The 16,230-nt window shown below is 46.3% G+C and overlaps 1 protein-coding gene across 9 annotated transcripts in view; it reads right to left on the bottom strand.

Annotated features, from left to right (window-relative positions):
* Positions 1 to 626: 626 nt before the first annotated feature.
* LOC112230007 (ubiquitin-associated protein 2-like) overlaps positions 627 to 16,230 on the bottom strand; it is a 50,757-nt gene continuing 35,153 nt past the window's right edge. For 3 of the 9 annotated variants that reach the window (XM_024396210.2, XM_024396209.2, XM_024396214.2), the window contains 17 exons: positions 13,980 to 14,181; positions 13,455 to 13,756; positions 13,054 to 13,223; positions 12,775 to 12,874; positions 12,528 to 12,564; positions 12,010 to 12,199; positions 11,828 to 11,894; positions 11,374 to 11,701; positions 11,029 to 11,129; positions 10,746 to 10,799; positions 10,448 to 10,529; positions 9,895 to 10,115; positions 9,546 to 9,651; positions 4,919 to 5,044; positions 3,461 to 3,531; positions 3,106 to 3,309; positions 627 to 2,994 (listed from right to left, as the gene is read on the bottom strand). In XM_024396210.2, the coding sequence (XP_024251978.1) occupies positions 2,896 to 2,994; positions 3,106 to 3,309; positions 3,461 to 3,531; positions 4,919 to 5,044; positions 9,546 to 9,651; positions 9,895 to 10,115; positions 10,448 to 10,529; positions 10,746 to 10,799; positions 11,029 to 11,129; positions 11,374 to 11,701; positions 11,828 to 11,894; positions 12,010 to 12,199; positions 12,528 to 12,564; positions 12,775 to 12,874; positions 13,054 to 13,223; positions 13,455 to 13,756; positions 13,980 to 14,181 (2,460 nt within the window). In that variant the 3' untranslated portion in view covers positions 627 to 2,895. The remainder of the gene's footprint in view (positions 2,995 to 3,105; positions 3,310 to 3,460; positions 3,532 to 4,918; positions 5,045 to 9,545; positions 9,652 to 9,894; positions 10,116 to 10,447; positions 10,530 to 10,745; positions 10,800 to 11,028; positions 11,130 to 11,373; positions 11,702 to 11,827; positions 11,895 to 12,009; positions 12,200 to 12,527; positions 12,565 to 12,774; positions 12,875 to 13,053; positions 13,224 to 13,454; positions 13,757 to 13,979; positions 14,182 to 16,230) is intronic. The other 6 variants (XM_024396217.2, XM_024396218.2, XM_024396211.2 and 3 more) reach the window with 5 other exon arrangements.

The raw sequence follows: 16,230 nt of genomic DNA, 5'->3' as shown, positions 1-16,230 counted from the left end.
GGAAAGCCTATACAAAGCTGATGCGATCCTCTTTTTAAGAGGCCATCACGGTTCTCACGCAATTGCAGTCTATAAAAATGTTTCTCAACATGAGCTCGCTCTCATGTTTCGATTACATTTGCATTGCTGTTAGAAGGATTAGAGACAACAGTGCTGAGTACCAGACAAATAGCAAGTGTGGTAGGCTACTAATGACCATCAGCAGCATCCGAGCTTGGAGAAGCCAAATTATCCTGACTCAAATGTCATGTGGAATTTGACAAGTCATGATTCGTGACCGCCGGTGTGGCGGTAATAAGGTCACCATAACAGCCGTAGCACCAAGTATGCACCATGCAGAGTTCTACAGAGAAATGTTTTATTTGATACTGCTGTAACAACCCAGCCCTGAACACCCCCTTGGATGACTACAGAGCAGAGACGTCCAATCCTGTTAATATAAGGCTGTACTTGAGGGTTCCCTTCAGTTCATGTCTTTTGAACTAAGTACTGTATTCAACCAAATTATACTAAAAATAAATGAGTTAAAAAGGGAAACTTGCAGAATGACAGCCAAGACCAAGGCTGTGTTCAGCTGACTAAATTGAAAGACACTGTATTTACAAGCCACACGATACAAGCCAAAATGATGAAAATGCATTTTTCTTGTTTATTTAATTAATATTTATATATTTTTTACAAAATAAAAAACATGAAACAAAAAAGCTAACAAGTCTGATTTGAGAAGGGGGAAAGCCATTGAACAAACAAGGACTACAGTACTTGTGTGTGTGATATACACTACATGGCCAAAAGTATGTGTGGACACCTGCTCGAACATCTCATTCCAAAATCATGGGCATTCATATAGAGTTGGTCGCACCTTTGCTGCTACAACAGCCTTCACTCTGGGAAGGTTGTCCACTACATTCTAGAACATTGCTGAGGAGACTTACTTCCATTCAGCCACAAGAGCATTAGTGAGGTCGGGCATTGATGTTGGGCAATTAGGCCTGGCTCGCAGTCGGTATTCCAATTAATCCCAAAGGTGTTCGATGGGGTTGAGGTCAGGGCTCTGTGCAGGCCAGTCAAGTTCTTCCACACCGATCTCAACAAACCATTCATTTCTGTATTGCCCTCACTTTGTGTACAGGGGCATTGTCATGCTGAAACAGGAAAGGGCCTTCCCCAAACTGTTGCCACAAAGTTGGAAGCACAGAAACATCTAGAATGTCATTGTATGCTGTAGCGTTAACATTTCCCTTCACTGGAACTAAGGGGCCCGAACCATGAAAAACAGCCCCAGACCATTATTTCTCCGCCAAACTTTATAAATGGCACTATGCATTTGGGCAGGTAGCATTCGCCTGGCAGCCGCCAATCTTAGATTCGTCTGTCAGACCGCCAGAGAGCAAAGTGTAATTTATCACTCCAGAGAACACGTTTCCAATGGTGGTGAGCTTAGCACCACTCCAGCCGACACTTGGCATTGCGCATGGTGATCTTAGGCTTGTGTGCGGCTGCTCGAGCATGGAAACCCATTTCATGATGCACCGACGAGCAGTTCTGCTAATGTTGCTTCCAAGGGCAGTTTGGAACTCCGTAGTGTGTGTGTGAACGGAGGACAGACGACTTTTACGTGCTACAGCACTCAGTGGTCCCGTCCCGTGAGGCCTCCTACTTTGCGGCTGAGCCGTTGTTGCTCCTAAACATTTCCACGTCACAATAACAGCACTTACAGTTGACTGGGGCTGCGCTATCTGGGCAGAAATGTTATGAATTGACTTGTTGGAAAGGTGACATCCTACGACGGCGCCACTTTGAAAGTCAATGAGCTCTTCAGTACAGGCCATTCTACGGTCAATGTTTGTTTATGGAGTGATGGCTGTGTGCTCAATTTTATACACCTGAAATAGCTAAATAGACTATCAATAAGTGTCCACATACTTTTGGCCATATAGTGTATAGGTACACACACACTCATCCATCCATTTAAAAAACACAGTACAAAAAGAAAATCACTGACAAAAAAAAAGTAACATTTTGTCCATCAGTAATCATTGCTGTAGGTTTCGTAATAATATATTGGGGGGGGACAGGTGGAGTGAGCGTGTAGGGGATTAGAAAAATAACTCGAACACATAGGTAAGGGTGTGCCCTGGCCTCCCGTACATCAATTTTGTACTGCAGAATCTACAAAATGTTTTAAAAAATTAAATCACGGGTAAAGCTAATTTGCAACATAAAATAATGGGAAATCAATTGGTATCAGTTTGAGGGACCACCAGTGTACACACACAATATAGATATCTATATCTAGATTGATATATATATATCTATGGTAAAAAATAAACTTCACAACTCCTCTGTCAATTTAGAGAAACCATTAGTGAAACTAAAATGTTGTAAAAACCAAATGGGAAACCAAGGAAAAGTTCATCTGCGTTTGGGTTTAGGGTGGGAACAGTACATTTTGACCAAGTATAAGGGGGTGAGGGGAGAAATAGAAAGCCAGCCTGTCCCCCACCTTCAGATTTTTCTTTGCTCCTCCCATCAGTAAAAACAAAAACATTATTTCTTTTAGAAAACAGTTCTATGTTACATACAACAGAGTGAAAGGGGGGTTGAACACGATACAAAATTCCAAACACTCAATAATCAGCTCTTAACAAACTGTTACTATAACCATTTAACTCCACCCCGCTCTCTTTTTAAGACTGCCCCCATGCTCTCCTCGCCACACTAGTGCTTTCCCTCAGCACATCGCCACCCATGGCAGTGGTAAGTACTGCCGGTGTGCTGAGCCAAGAGAATGGGATCACTGTAGGAGAGAGGGGGTTATATGGAGACCATTTGTGGGGAAGGATGCCCCCCTTTGTCAGACTTCGGGACAGGGGGCTGGATGATGGGCGGGTGTTAGTTGGCCCCCCAGTTGTAGCTGTTGTATGCAGACTTGTTGATCTGGGTCTTCTGTTGAAGCGAAGCATTCTGGCTGCGCTGTCCAGTGCCACCGCTCTGTTAGAAGGAGAGAAGATAGGAAGAGGCCATAGGCAAGGTATTCTGTGCCAACTATTTCTCTCCCAAGATAGTGTGACACACACGCCGTCACACACACACACACAGTACCTGTCCGTCCTGCTGCAGATGGTGGTGCAGGATCTGCGAGTGGGGCTGCTGGTGCGGTGCCAGGATGTGCATGAAGGGGGCTGGAGCATAACCAGCCGCAGCTGGGGGGTTGATGGGACCCCCGCCGCCCAGGGCCGAGGGCAGGCTGAAGGAAGCTGCGGGTGTACCAGCGTGGAAACCCTGCTGCTTCTCATAAGACTGCTGCTGAAGGGACCAACACAATAAAGTCGGACACCCATCTTTTCTAGTCTGCAGATTTTACACTTGTTTTCCTGCATACAGACACTGGTTTTCATAACCTTTCCGTATGTTTCAGAACATTATTTTATTCTAGTGTTTATAGCATTATTCTCACCTGCTGTGTCTTTGTGTAAACAGACCCTGAAATGTCTGGGACCCCGGTGTTGCTTGATGTCACAGAGACTCCTGCAGAGGAAACAAAGGGGTTTGGACACATTTACTTCATCATGTTCACCAGGTTACAACCCCTGCAGGAGAGGCAAGAAAACCCCTGGGAGTCAGATCCACAGAGTGGTCCAGGATTAAGGCAGCAGTTTCAAATAAATTGTCAAACATGCATCACATTCTAATTAGGTGCAGGGTGAGAAACTCCACACAGAAACATTAAGGCTTGTACATGATTTGCTCCTACACCATTATCGATCCTATAGGACTCCTAGTACATGGTTTGATTTCCTCCTACAACTCAGACTGCCCCATTGAAGCATGCGCATTGATTTTGTGATGTTGCCAGGTAACCCATCTCTATCTATACACCTTGGATCAAAACTCAGTACAGGGCTGTATAGGAGCAATACAGGACTTAAGATGGTCACTAGATGCTAATACACAGTATCAGATGCATCAATGTAAGAGAAGGAGAGTGGAAAAAAAAGGCAGCAGGAGAATGAAAGAATGAGATGAGGTAAAAAAATTGAAATTAAAATAAAAAAGAGGATGCAAAGAAAGATGTGGCAATGTATCAGTTCCAGTCAGGCATGGCAATGAGGGTCTGACTATCTGGTGGCAGCTACGTATTGTTCTGGCAAACCACTGTCCCACTGCACTCAGAGGTCAGAAGCATCCATTTCAAGGGAAAAGCCAGAGAAGAGGCAAAGCCTGAAACCCCCGATGCTTCCAGTTTCTTCCAACCTGCTCAGGCGTTTCTTTTACGTCTGCTGTGTTAGGTTAGTCCCCCTGTATCGCCATTGGAGACGAAGGACAGGGTCAACAAATGTGCGGCACAGAGAACAGAGACTAAAACCCGAGATTCTAACCTCAGGCGGTCACTCAAACGACAACTCCAGTTTACCGTTACCTGGCATCAAACTCAGGAAATTCACTTTAACTACATAAAAAAACACAATCCCTTTTATCTGCTATAGTTGAGACAAAATATACAGAGTTTGAGGGAGAGTATCACTTTGTAAACATGATACCATCACACCCCAGTCTCCTATCCCCATTTGAGAGCATGGCAGTTCAACAGGCAGGGCCTCCATTTTGTCACTCGTTCACCACCCTTGGTGTGTGTATCCTTGGTGTGTGTTATCCTCCACACAGGACAACAGGCAGAGAGGTACTGCTGACACATACATTTACGCAAGCACACGTTGGTGGAAAGCTGGCAGCAGAGTGTGCATGGACCAGGGCTACTCAACTGTTAAGTGGTAGTATTGGGGCATGGAGGCAGAGGGTGGCGGTTGACTGCATAACGGGCATTTGTGTGGTGCAGACGGTAAGCAGCGATGAGTGAGAGGATGGAGGTGATGACGGCGCGAGGAAGTGAGGGTTGGCGTGTGGCGGCACTCACCGACTCCAGGCCCGCTGACAGAGCTGGCTTGCTTGTTTTGTGCAGAAGCGGCGGCGGCCACGGCAGTGCCGTATCCACCCTTACAGAAATCCCCACTCCCTGAAGCCTGGCCCATATCCTCATAGCCTGAAACAGTCAGACGCAGCCCACAGCGTTAGACACACCAGGCAGGGTTAGGGGGTGTCAGGCGGGGCGGGGTGGAGGCAGGAAGCAGAAGGTGGTGCAGATAGCAGAAGGTGCTGTGTGACCAAGCGGATAGAGGGAGAGAGATAGGATGATGGAAGGATAGAGGTGAAGTTTTAAGATGACCTCCATGTGGGAGGGGGTGGAAGGTGGCGGGTGTAGCCAGAAGACCAACTCCAGGTGTTTGAATGAGCAGAAGCAAGCAATGACAGGCAAAAGCAACAGAACACCCACCACCCTACTCCCACGAAATATATGTAGTAGAAGGGCCATCGATACAGTCCACTTTTCAACTCCAAAACTACTAAAATAGAACAAATGAACGTACGAAAAAAAAAGTACAAGGGTAAACTATATATCCTTCCCTTCCCCATTCAAAATAATAATGTAAGTTTCAGAATCATACAAATCCCATTTCTGAAAAGTGACAGAAACTTTTGAAGTCTTACAAACGCACACCCTGCAAAAAAAAGACAAACCACAAAGAGCCTCGAACTAATTAATAATCAATATTGGTCCCAGATCACTATAGCTGGCCCATACCAGACAGCACTCAGGGTTGGTGTCGGTCGAATGGTTTGATGGTAACGGTGGCAGCAGGCAGTTTGTCTCCAAGTAACAGAAACAACTCCATACCAGCTGGTCAACAACAGTGACTGTGGCTCAGGGTTTCCGTTATGAAAATGTGGTGCCGGACATTTGAACAGGAGCATTTTAAATTTACCAGACATTTGAGAAATTCAGATGGCCACGTATGCATTGGGTGCATAACCTGATTAGGCATCCACCAACAGTGGGGGGGGGGACATTGGAGGTTTCGGGTTTCACAAGGTTGTGATCATGAAAAAGGAAACTATGACATACACTGCTCAAAAAAATAAAGGGAACACTAAAATAACACATCCTAGATCTGAATTAAATATTCTTAAATACTTTTTTCTTTACATAGTTGAATGTGCTGACAACAAAATCACAAATTATCAATGGAAATCAAATGTATCAACCCATGGAGGTCTGGATTTGGAGTCACACTCAAAATTAAAGTGGAAAACCACACTACAGGCTGATCCAACTTTGATGTCATGTCCTTAAAACAAGTCAAAATGAGGCTCAGTAGTGTGTGTGGCCTCCACGTGCCTGTATGACCTACCTACAACGCCTGGGCATGCTCCTGATGAGGTGGCGGATGGTCTCCTGAGGAATCTCCTCCCAGACCTTGACTAAAGCATCCTCCAACTCCTGGACAGTCTGTGGTGCAACGTGGCGTTGGTGGATGGAGCGAGACATGATGTCCCAGATGTGCTCAATTGGATTCAGGTCTGGGGAACGGGCGTGCCAGTCCATAGCAGCAATGCCTTCCTCTTGCAGGAACTGCTGACACACTCCAGCCACATGAGGTCTAGCATTGTCTAGCATTAGGAGGAACCCAGGGCCAACCGCACCAGCATATGGTCTCACAAGGGGTCTGAGGATCTCATCTCGGTACCTAATGGCAGTCAGGCAACCTCTGGCGAGCACATGGAGGGCTGTGCGGCCCCCCAAAGAAATGCCACCCCACACCACGACTGACCCACCGCCAAACCGGTCATGCTGGAGGATGTTGCAGGCAGCAGAACGTTCTCCACGGCGTCTCCAGACTGTCACGTCTGTCACGTGCTCAGTGTGAACCTGCTTTCATTTGTGAAGAGCACAGGGCGCCAGTGGCGAATTTGCCAATCTTGGTGTTCTCTGGCAAATGCCAAATGTCCTGTGGACGTCGGGCCCTCATGGAGTCTGTTTCTGACCGTTTGAGCAGACACATGCACATTTGTGACCTGCTGGAGGTCATTTTGCAGGGCTCTGGCAGTGCTCCTCCTGCTCTTCCTTGCACAAAGGCGGAGGTAGCGGTCCTGCTGCTGGGATGTTGCCCTCCTCCACGTCTCCTGATGTACTGGCCTGTCTCCTGGTAGCGCCTCCATGCTCTGGGCACTACGCTGACAGACACAGCAAAGCTTCTTGCCACAGCTCGCATTGATGTGCCATCCTGGATGAGCTGCACTACCTGAGCCACTTGTGTGGGTTGTAGACTCCGTCTCATGCTACCACTAGAGTAAAAGCACCGCCAGCATTCAAAAGTGACCAAAACATCAGCCAAGAAGCATAGGAACTGAGAAGTGGTCTGGTCACCACCTGCAGAACCACTCCTTTATTGGGGGTCTTGCTAATCACCTATAATTTCCACCTGTTGTCTATTCCATTTGCACAACAGCATGTGAAATGTATTGTCAATCAGTGTTGCTTCCTAAGTGGACAGTTTGATTTCAACAGCAGTGTGATTGACTTGGAGTTACATTGTGTTGTTTAAGTGTTCCCTTTATTTTTTTGAGGAGTGTATTTTTTGTGTTGCGGAAAGATTGATGCATGTTTGATAGTGTTTTGATGCTGTATTGTTTGTCCTTCATGTTCTAATACCTTAATGTTACCCCTTCCTTGTGTTTTTTTTGTAAGTATATACACACACACATATATTTTTTTAAAGTGCTCAAAATGACAAAATCAAACAGATTATGCCAAATAATCTCAACATAACATTCAAGTCAAAGACGCAATGACGCGTGTCCTTACCGCGCACTTTGAACATGTTGGAACAACTGTCCACGTTTACTTTTCCTCAGCCAACAAACAGCAAAATCACTAGCCTATGCATAGGTGCGTGTGAGTTCAAGTTTGGGGAAGCAAATTTTCACCATAAAAATACACCTTTAATAAAGCATTCCATGCGTCATCGTATTTACAGAGTTATGTAAGATGGCCTACTATTTGTAATGTGATGAGTAGATTGGACAGTCATTATTTCGGCTAATAATATAACTCACTATTCTCAAAAAAAAGACTGCTCAATGAATGCATGGCTGAGCATGTGCTATAGCAGATATGTTCCTTTCTTTGCACAGGAAACACATTTCATGCAATTCTCCTACACTGAGACATTCAAAATATTTTTTAATACGACAAATTAAAGGATAGCCTACTCTGCTAACACTGGAAAACATAACAATTAGCACAACTTTGACCATATAATTGGCCTACAAGGAGAAGAGAAATAGAATATGACATCCATCTGAACTGGAGGAAATTATTGTTCCCCCCCCCCCAAAAAAAAACATTTAGTTGAACAAGAATGCTCTCCACTGGTGCCATTAAGGTGTTGTTCTCTCAATTAAGTTGAGACTTTTCCCTTAGGTTTATGGACGTGCCGCTTATGAGCATATGTCTAACTACTATCCCCCATAGTAGTAAAGTGTACTTATTCTATTGGTCTGCTTGTCTGGAAAGAAATAGCCCAGACAGACCCTGGGACAATTCGTACAACCAGTAGGCCAAGGCAACATATATTTTCTTTAAAGCAATGAATCTGATGCAACAGATCAGAACTAATTGCTTAAAATGTTGATAAACTATTTCTTAACATTATTAGAGCAGCAATGCGCACATGGCAGTAGGCAACGTACAAATGTGCATTTGGTTACCAGACAATGAAAGAAAGTTGAAAACCAGTAGAACATGAGAAATAGGCTACTGGTTTCAATGGCATATGGAAGTATTGAAATAAATTGCCTCTACAGATATGGTTTGATTTTGGATTTGCTACTTTGGAGGTAAAACATACCTCATAATTTTGTTCACATTTCAAACAATTAAGTAGCTATGTTTTCAAAATGCATACGGCCTCCAGCTCAATGCTAAGTGGTTGCCTATGCATTTGAATGGTGAATGAAAAGCGTGTTTCAATTGCCAGTTGAGAAATAAAAATAGCTCTTAAATCATGGGCCAAAAACTATTTTTGCATTTAGAATTGTTGCGCAATGAGTGGGCTTATAAAAGAGCTGCCTGACAGATTTTACACCCAAAGGCTCTGTATGCATGTGATACATAATGAATATACACTGACATGACAATTTAATTCCACATACTTATGCAAATTAACAGACCAAAAAGCATGACTGGTCAAATTTCCATCAACTGACATTTCCATCAATGAATAGGCTAAAAAAACATGTTACTTCACAGTGGGATTTTTCTTCTCCCAAACAATTGGGCGGCGCTAATTTTTTTCATATTTTTTAACAGCCTAAAGCTGGCTATTACTGGCTAACGGAAACCCTGCTGTGGCTATGCATGCTTGATTAGAAAGGTTGGAGTTCATGCCGTTTCATCCACTAGCCATGTTAAAGAACATTTGATGTTGACCGGTAATGTGGGCAATGTCAGCCTTATGCGCGGGCAAGTGTTGCATCAAATCCAAACTTTTCAATGTGAGAGGCCTACTAAATATAAAAGTGAAAGCACACATTGTCAACTAAACTGACTTTTAGTTGCATGTAGTGTAGATAGCCATTATATCAGCATGTACAGTGTACTGAATGACCCCTGAACAGATGCTGTTACACAGGGTGAGTCTTACCAGTGTTGTAACCATGGGTACCGTAGCCGCTGGCCTGCTGGAAGGCAGTTGCCGAGGCATTGACTCCAACGTTCACACCGTGCTGCTTCGACGAGGTAGGAGCCACCTAGAAACCAACACAGGTTAGAGATGAACTGGTGAACAGCATACTGGATTCTCTCAATTAAAGCGAGAAACTGTTTACAGTACATTTGTGTCCCGATTATAAATTAGGACAGTTCACAACTCATATTACAAAATGCATTTGTACATGTATCAGGAGAACATGCTCTCGTTGACTTGTAAACTTCATAATATTTTTTTTTAAGACATCCAAAACAACATCCAGACAAATCATGTGAAGCCTCACCGGGAACATAGCGGGGCCATACTGGAAGGTGTTGGGCAGGCCTGGCACGCCAGTGTAATAGGGCAGGCTGGTGTAGCTGTAGCCTGGGGGCAGCGCTGGGTTGAGGAAAGGCTGCTGCGTGGTGTGGTGCGTCTGGCTCTGGTTCTGCTGCGTCTGCTGGGCCAAAGTGGTGGCCGGCGCCGGGGACGACGCATCACCTCGACCAAACTTTGATAAGTCACCTGCCCGGGGGGGGGAAGGAGTGAGTGAAAGGGGGATGAGGGAGAGATGAGTGAGAAAAAGTGACACCTTCCATTGTGTTCAAGCAATGGGCGGGTGAGTCATTGAGATCAGTTAGTCACGGCGATTAAGGTCCGACTATCTGGTGCCAGCTGCACACTGTTCTAGCACCACTGTTCCCCTTGCATAGACATGAGACACAGGTCAGGGTCAACTGATGTGTGTTTGTTCCCAACACCAAACCGCTCCCGTCACTGTGTTAGCACTCTGTACATAGACCGTAGAATAGGAAAGTAGAGTCAGACAACAGACAGAGGTTAGAACGGTGCTTTACCAGAGTACGGGTTGTTGCTCAGGCTGCCATCTCTGCCAGTCAGTGCTGTGCTGGGGGTGGCAAACGGGATGCTGTAGTAATCCTGAGATGACAGAAGAGGCTCAGTTTTGACTTGTACGAAAGGATTATGAGACTATATATATCCAATTGCATCACATCGCAAAGTTCCTGGAAACAAATGAGTTCCAAGAACAGTTGTTCACGTCTTTAAATAACCAGCGGTTGCTAGAGTTACTAGCAAAGTCATATTTGGCCAGTCTACGCATGGATGGGTTATATGCAGATAGCTTAGACTCACCAATGGTATTCTTGTCTGGAGCATCTGTAGGTCATCATAGCCATACACCTGAGGCTGAGAAACAAGACAAAAAGGGGGGAAAAATTACTTTGGGAATTTCCCTCCAATTGCAGTATACCATTATGAAGCACTAAATCTGAACTTTTAGAAAGTGTAAAAAAAACAGAACATAGAATGACGATATGCGCAGATATAAGCAGTCAGTCACACTTCGATAGACCTTGCCATGATTTCCATGACCTAAAGGCAGGTTTAGTTGACAGAGACCGTGAGGAGTACTTACAGGGTAAGCATGCAGTAGTCCGGGAGCCATAATGTATGGGTTGGGAAGCAGAGGGGGCACTCCAGGGGGCAGGTTAGGAGGTGCTTTCCCTGTAAAGAGACCAGCAAAAACAAGACAAAAAACATGTGAAATAATAGGATGGAAATAGCATTAGAAAGAAAAAACATACAACACACTTCAAGTTATCACACCCCATCACAACTCAAATCTAAACCAGACCCCATTTACATCCCAAATGGCAACCTATTCCCTATATAGCCCATAGGGCTCCAGTCAAAAGTAGTGCACTATATAGGAAACAGTGCCATTTGTGACGCAAACCTTTACCAACAATCCATGTCTAACCTGAGGAGACTGCAGAGCTGCGTGAGGAGGTGGAGGAAGCGATAGCCTGGGCTGGTGCTCCTGTGGACATGGCTGCGGAGGCAACGGCTGGAGGTCCCATGGAGGCTACTGTGTGGAGGCCCATGGCCGCTAGGTTGCTCACAGGGGCCAAGCCCGAGGGGGCTGACTGAGACACTGTGTTCACTGAAGAGGGCTGAGGGGCCCCCATGGAGACCTGCTGAGCTGCTGCAACCACCGACGAGGAAGAGAGGACAGAGGAAGAGGGGACCGCCGAGACCGAGGAAGTGAAGGAGGAAGAGTGCAAGCTAGAGTCCTCTATGCTCTGGTGCTATAAGGATGGATGAATGGAGAGAAGAGGAGATGGTTATGATAAACATGATTAAATACCCACTAGGTTAGATTAAGAAGTATTTGATGCATCCATCACAGGAAATGCAATCTCTCACACACTCACCATTAGACTGGTGTTGGATGTGCGGACTTGGGATGGCGCGAGACTTTTCTGCTGTGTAGAAAGGGAACTGAAAGAACAAACGATCGTCCATCAATTTAGTTGAATAAAGAACCATTATCCACTGGCACTCCTACAATCCAAACTCTTCAAATTACTCAAGCCCTTCAAGAGTGGCATCTTACTTGCTGTGCTGAGGCATGGTATTCGGGGGCAGGTCTTCATTGTGCCCCAGAGCGCTGTGCGACAACTGATTGGATGTGGTCAACAAGGACACGGGCCCTGAGCCACTGTCTGTCAATGTAGCCATGGAGACTGATGCAGGCGTGGCAGAATCAGAGGCCGACTTCACAGACACTGCAGAGCCTGCTGCAGCTGGACAGAAACAGAAAGTACAGAGAGGGAGAGAAAGAGTCTGGGATTAGTGTCAACCCAGATAGACGACAGCTCTAGAACGCACTGTCTAATAGGGCAGATTTCCATTCTAAACGGTATTAACTTTTAGGGACACTGGGCGAATAGCTGTAAAATACTAATAGGACCACAAAATAACAGGCATGGTTCCCGAGTACTCAACCTACATCCAGGAAATGCATTATAATGCATGTTAGCGGATTACGACTCACACGGTTTCCACGCCGGCCATAAACACCACATTAGACTTCCTTCACTGCAAACCCTCACCTCTACCAAAATCACTCACCTTCCACAGAATGCGTCTGTATTGAATTGAATCCATTCTGAAAAAACAAGTTCAGGTGGGCTTGTTACGGTACACAAATTTAGGGGAGTCGTTTCCATAGCAACATGCTATTCAATAACAGAGGGAGCCAATCAAAGAAAAGTGAAAAACAGAGAAATTGCTTTATTTTGTATTTCTCTAAGAATCAAAGCAATATGAATAGAGGAATTAATCTCAAGGAGGTAGAGCAATAGGAATGGAGGCTCACCTCTTTCTGCGGGGAGGAGACAGGGGTGGGGAAGCGCCGGGCCTGGGGAGCCCTCTGGTCGTACATGTCAATCTGACTGGGGTTGGAGGGAATCGCCTCACTGGAGGACAAGAAGCAGAGAGATTAGATAAAGCCATGGGTTACTTTGAGATAAGAGAAGGGGTCAAAGTGGGCCCACTTTGACGCTGGTGCCCCACACATGCGTGTGTGGCGTTATAGCGGTATACAACTCATATCGTACACCAATTTTGCAGTGTCTGGTATGACCGGTGTGCTCACCAGCTGGGGCTTGTGTAGAGGCTGTTTTGAACCTGGCTTCCTGGTGTGGTGGTGTTGGCGCTGTCGTACTCCTGGAGCACAGGTTCAGAGCCAAACTGCAGTGCTCCAAACTGCAGGTTCAGCCCAGAGATGTCTGCCGAGCCAGGCATCTCCACCGCCATCGCTGGGATCTGGAATAAAATATAATAAAGATATGGTTGATGTCTGGGAAAGCAAAGTAATTATTTATGAAAAGGTAAGCAGAGTTAGGGAGGGAAACAATGGTTAGGCTAACAGTAAAGTGAATGTGTGCACACTTTTGGCTGTGAGTGAGCAACTTTTACCTATCGAAAATAATTAGAAATTAGGCGCAGCATGACCAGCCATTTTACATTGTCCTTATATCAGTGTTGAGCTGTTACCTTGGTGGTGATGGAGGTCCTCTTCTTCTGTTGCTTGAGCTTGTGCTGCTGCAGTGGCAGAGGGCTGGAACCCTGAGCATCCGATGAGTCAGGGGACACCTGGTGCCCCAAGGGGGGCACCACCATCTTGGGGAGGACAGACACAGGGGGCGCCATGTGGGACGAGGGGCTGCTCTGTGAGGGCAGGGAGGAGGAATCTGAGGAAGGGGGGAGGAAAGCGTCCAACACGGAGGTGGTGGGCTGGTAGGGATGGCGCTTGGTGAAGGGGCTGTGGACCGGAGGTTCTGGCTGGGCCTTGATGTCTGGGGGGAGAGAAGGATGGGAGAAAGGAATATAGGGGCTGCACCTGACCGCTATAAAACATCCAATTCTGAACCATGCATAAGGGCATTTAAGATGTCTTCTCTTCATAACCAGTCATGTAGGCATTTTTCAAAATCTCTGTAAACCCAAGTTAGTCTAGCCACTATGTACACCCCCTGCTTTACTTAACCATTCCAACCGTCCCTATATATCTCCTCTTACCATAGTGGCCCAGCTCTGCGGAGTTAGTGTCCCAGGAAGAAGGGGTGGGGTTGGGCTGTCCTGTCTGGGACTGCTGGGCAGCCAGCTGGGCCAAAGCTTGTGCAGTCTTAAACTGCTCCAAGAACTGGGAGCCGCTGGTCGTCCCTGTGCTGCCTCCTTTAGGGTCCCCCACCTCCCCAAAGCCCTTCCGCAGCATGTTCACCTGCAATGGGAACAAAAGAGGAACTGAAATCCTGCAAGTTTCAGGAATGAGCGTCGAACAGAATATAACAGCTGTACTGGTTTATTGCTAGAACTAGTGTTGTCACAATACCAACATTTTACTAACGAGTACATGGAAACATTTGCCCGCTTTGAGGACAATACAGTGCCACTGACACGGCCTGCAACCAAAACATGCGGCCTCTCCTTCACTGCAGCCGAGGTGAGTAAAACATTTAAACGTGTTAACCCTCGCAAGGCTGCAGGCCCAGACGGCATCCCCAGCCGCACCCTCAGAGCATGCGCAGACCAGCTGGCTGGTGTGTTCACTGACATATTCAAATCAATCCCTATCCCAGTCTGCTGTTCCCACATGCTTCAAGAGGGCCACCATTGTTCCTGTTCCCAAGAAAGCTAAGGTAACTGAGCTAAACGACTACCGCCCTGTAGCACTCACTTCCGTCATCATGAAGTGCTTTGAGAGACTAGTCAAGGACCATATCACCTCCACCCTACCTGACACCCTAGACCCACTCCAATTTGCTTACCGCCCAAATAGGTCCACAGAGGATGCAATCTCAACCACACTGCCCTAACCCATCTGGACAAGAGGAACACCTGTGTGAGAATGCTGTTCATCGACTACAGCTCAGCATTCAACACCATAGTACCCTCCAAGCTCGTCATCAAGCGAGACCCTGGGTCTCGACCCCGCCCTGTGCAACTGGTTACTGGACTTCCTGACGGGCCGCCCCCAGGTGGTGAGGGTAGGCAACAACATCTCCACCCCGCTGATCCTCAACACTGGGGCCCCACAAGGGTGCGTTCTGAGCACTCTCCTGTACTCCCTGTTCACACACGGCTGCGTGGTCACGTACACCTCCAACTCAATCATCAAGTTTGCGGACGACAACAGTGGTAGGCTTGATTACCAACAACGACGAGACTGCCTACAGGGAGGAGGTGAGGGCCCTCGGAGTGTGGTGTCAGGAAAATAACCTCACACAACGTCAACAAAACTAAGGAGATGATTGTGGACTTCAGGAAACAGCAGAGGGAACACCCCCCTATCCACATCGATGGAACAGTAGTGGAGAGGGTAGAAAGTTAAGTTCCTCGGCATACACATCACAGACAAACTGAATTGGTCCACCCACACAGACAGCATCGTGAAGAAGGCGCAGCAGCGCCTCTTCAACCTCAGGAGGCTTGTCACCAAAAGCACTCAAACTTATACAGATGCACAATCGAGAGCATCCTGGCGGGCTGTATCACCGCCTGGTACGGCAACTGCTCCGCCCACAACCGTAAGGCTCTCCAGAGGGTAGTGAGGTCTGCACAACGCATCACCGGGGGCAGACTACCTGACCTCCAGGACACCTACACCACCCGATGTTACAGGAAGGCCATAAAGATCATCAAGGACATCAACCACCCGAGCCACTGCCTGTTCACCCCGCTATCATCCAGAAGGCGAGGTCAGTACAGGTGCATCAAAGCTGGGACCGAGAGACTGAAAAACAGCTTCTATCTCAAGGCCATCAGACTGTTAAACAGCCACCACTAACATTGAGTGGCTGCTGCCATCACACTGACGCAACTCCAGCCACTTTAGTAATGGGAATTGATGGGAAATGTAAAATATATCCCTAGCCACTTTAAACAATGCTACCTAATATAATGTTTACATACCCTACATTATTCATCTCATATGTATACATATATACTGTACTCTATATCATCTACTGCATCTTTATGTAACACATGTATCACTAGCCACTAACTATGCCACTTTGTTTACATACTCATCTCATATGTATATACTGTACTCGATACCATCTACTGTATCTTGCCTATGCCGCTCTGTACCGTCACTCATTCATATATCTTTATGTACATATTCTTTATCCCCCTACACTTGTGTGTATAAGACAGTAGTTTTGGAATTGTTAGTTAGATTACTTGCTGGTTATTACTGCATTGTCGGAACTAGAAGCACAAGCATTTCGCTACACTCGCATTAACATCCGCTAACCATGTGTATGTGACA

The sequence above is a fragment of the Oncorhynchus tshawytscha genome, linkage group LG31, assembly GCF_018296145.1.
Source record: "Oncorhynchus tshawytscha isolate Ot180627B linkage group LG31, Otsh_v2.0, whole genome shotgun sequence".
Classification (NCBI taxonomy): Eukaryota; Metazoa; Chordata; class Actinopteri; order Salmoniformes; family Salmonidae; genus Oncorhynchus; species Oncorhynchus tshawytscha.
The sequence above is the reverse complement of the archived record's forward strand: the minus strand, read 5'-3'. Positions and strand labels throughout refer to the sequence as shown.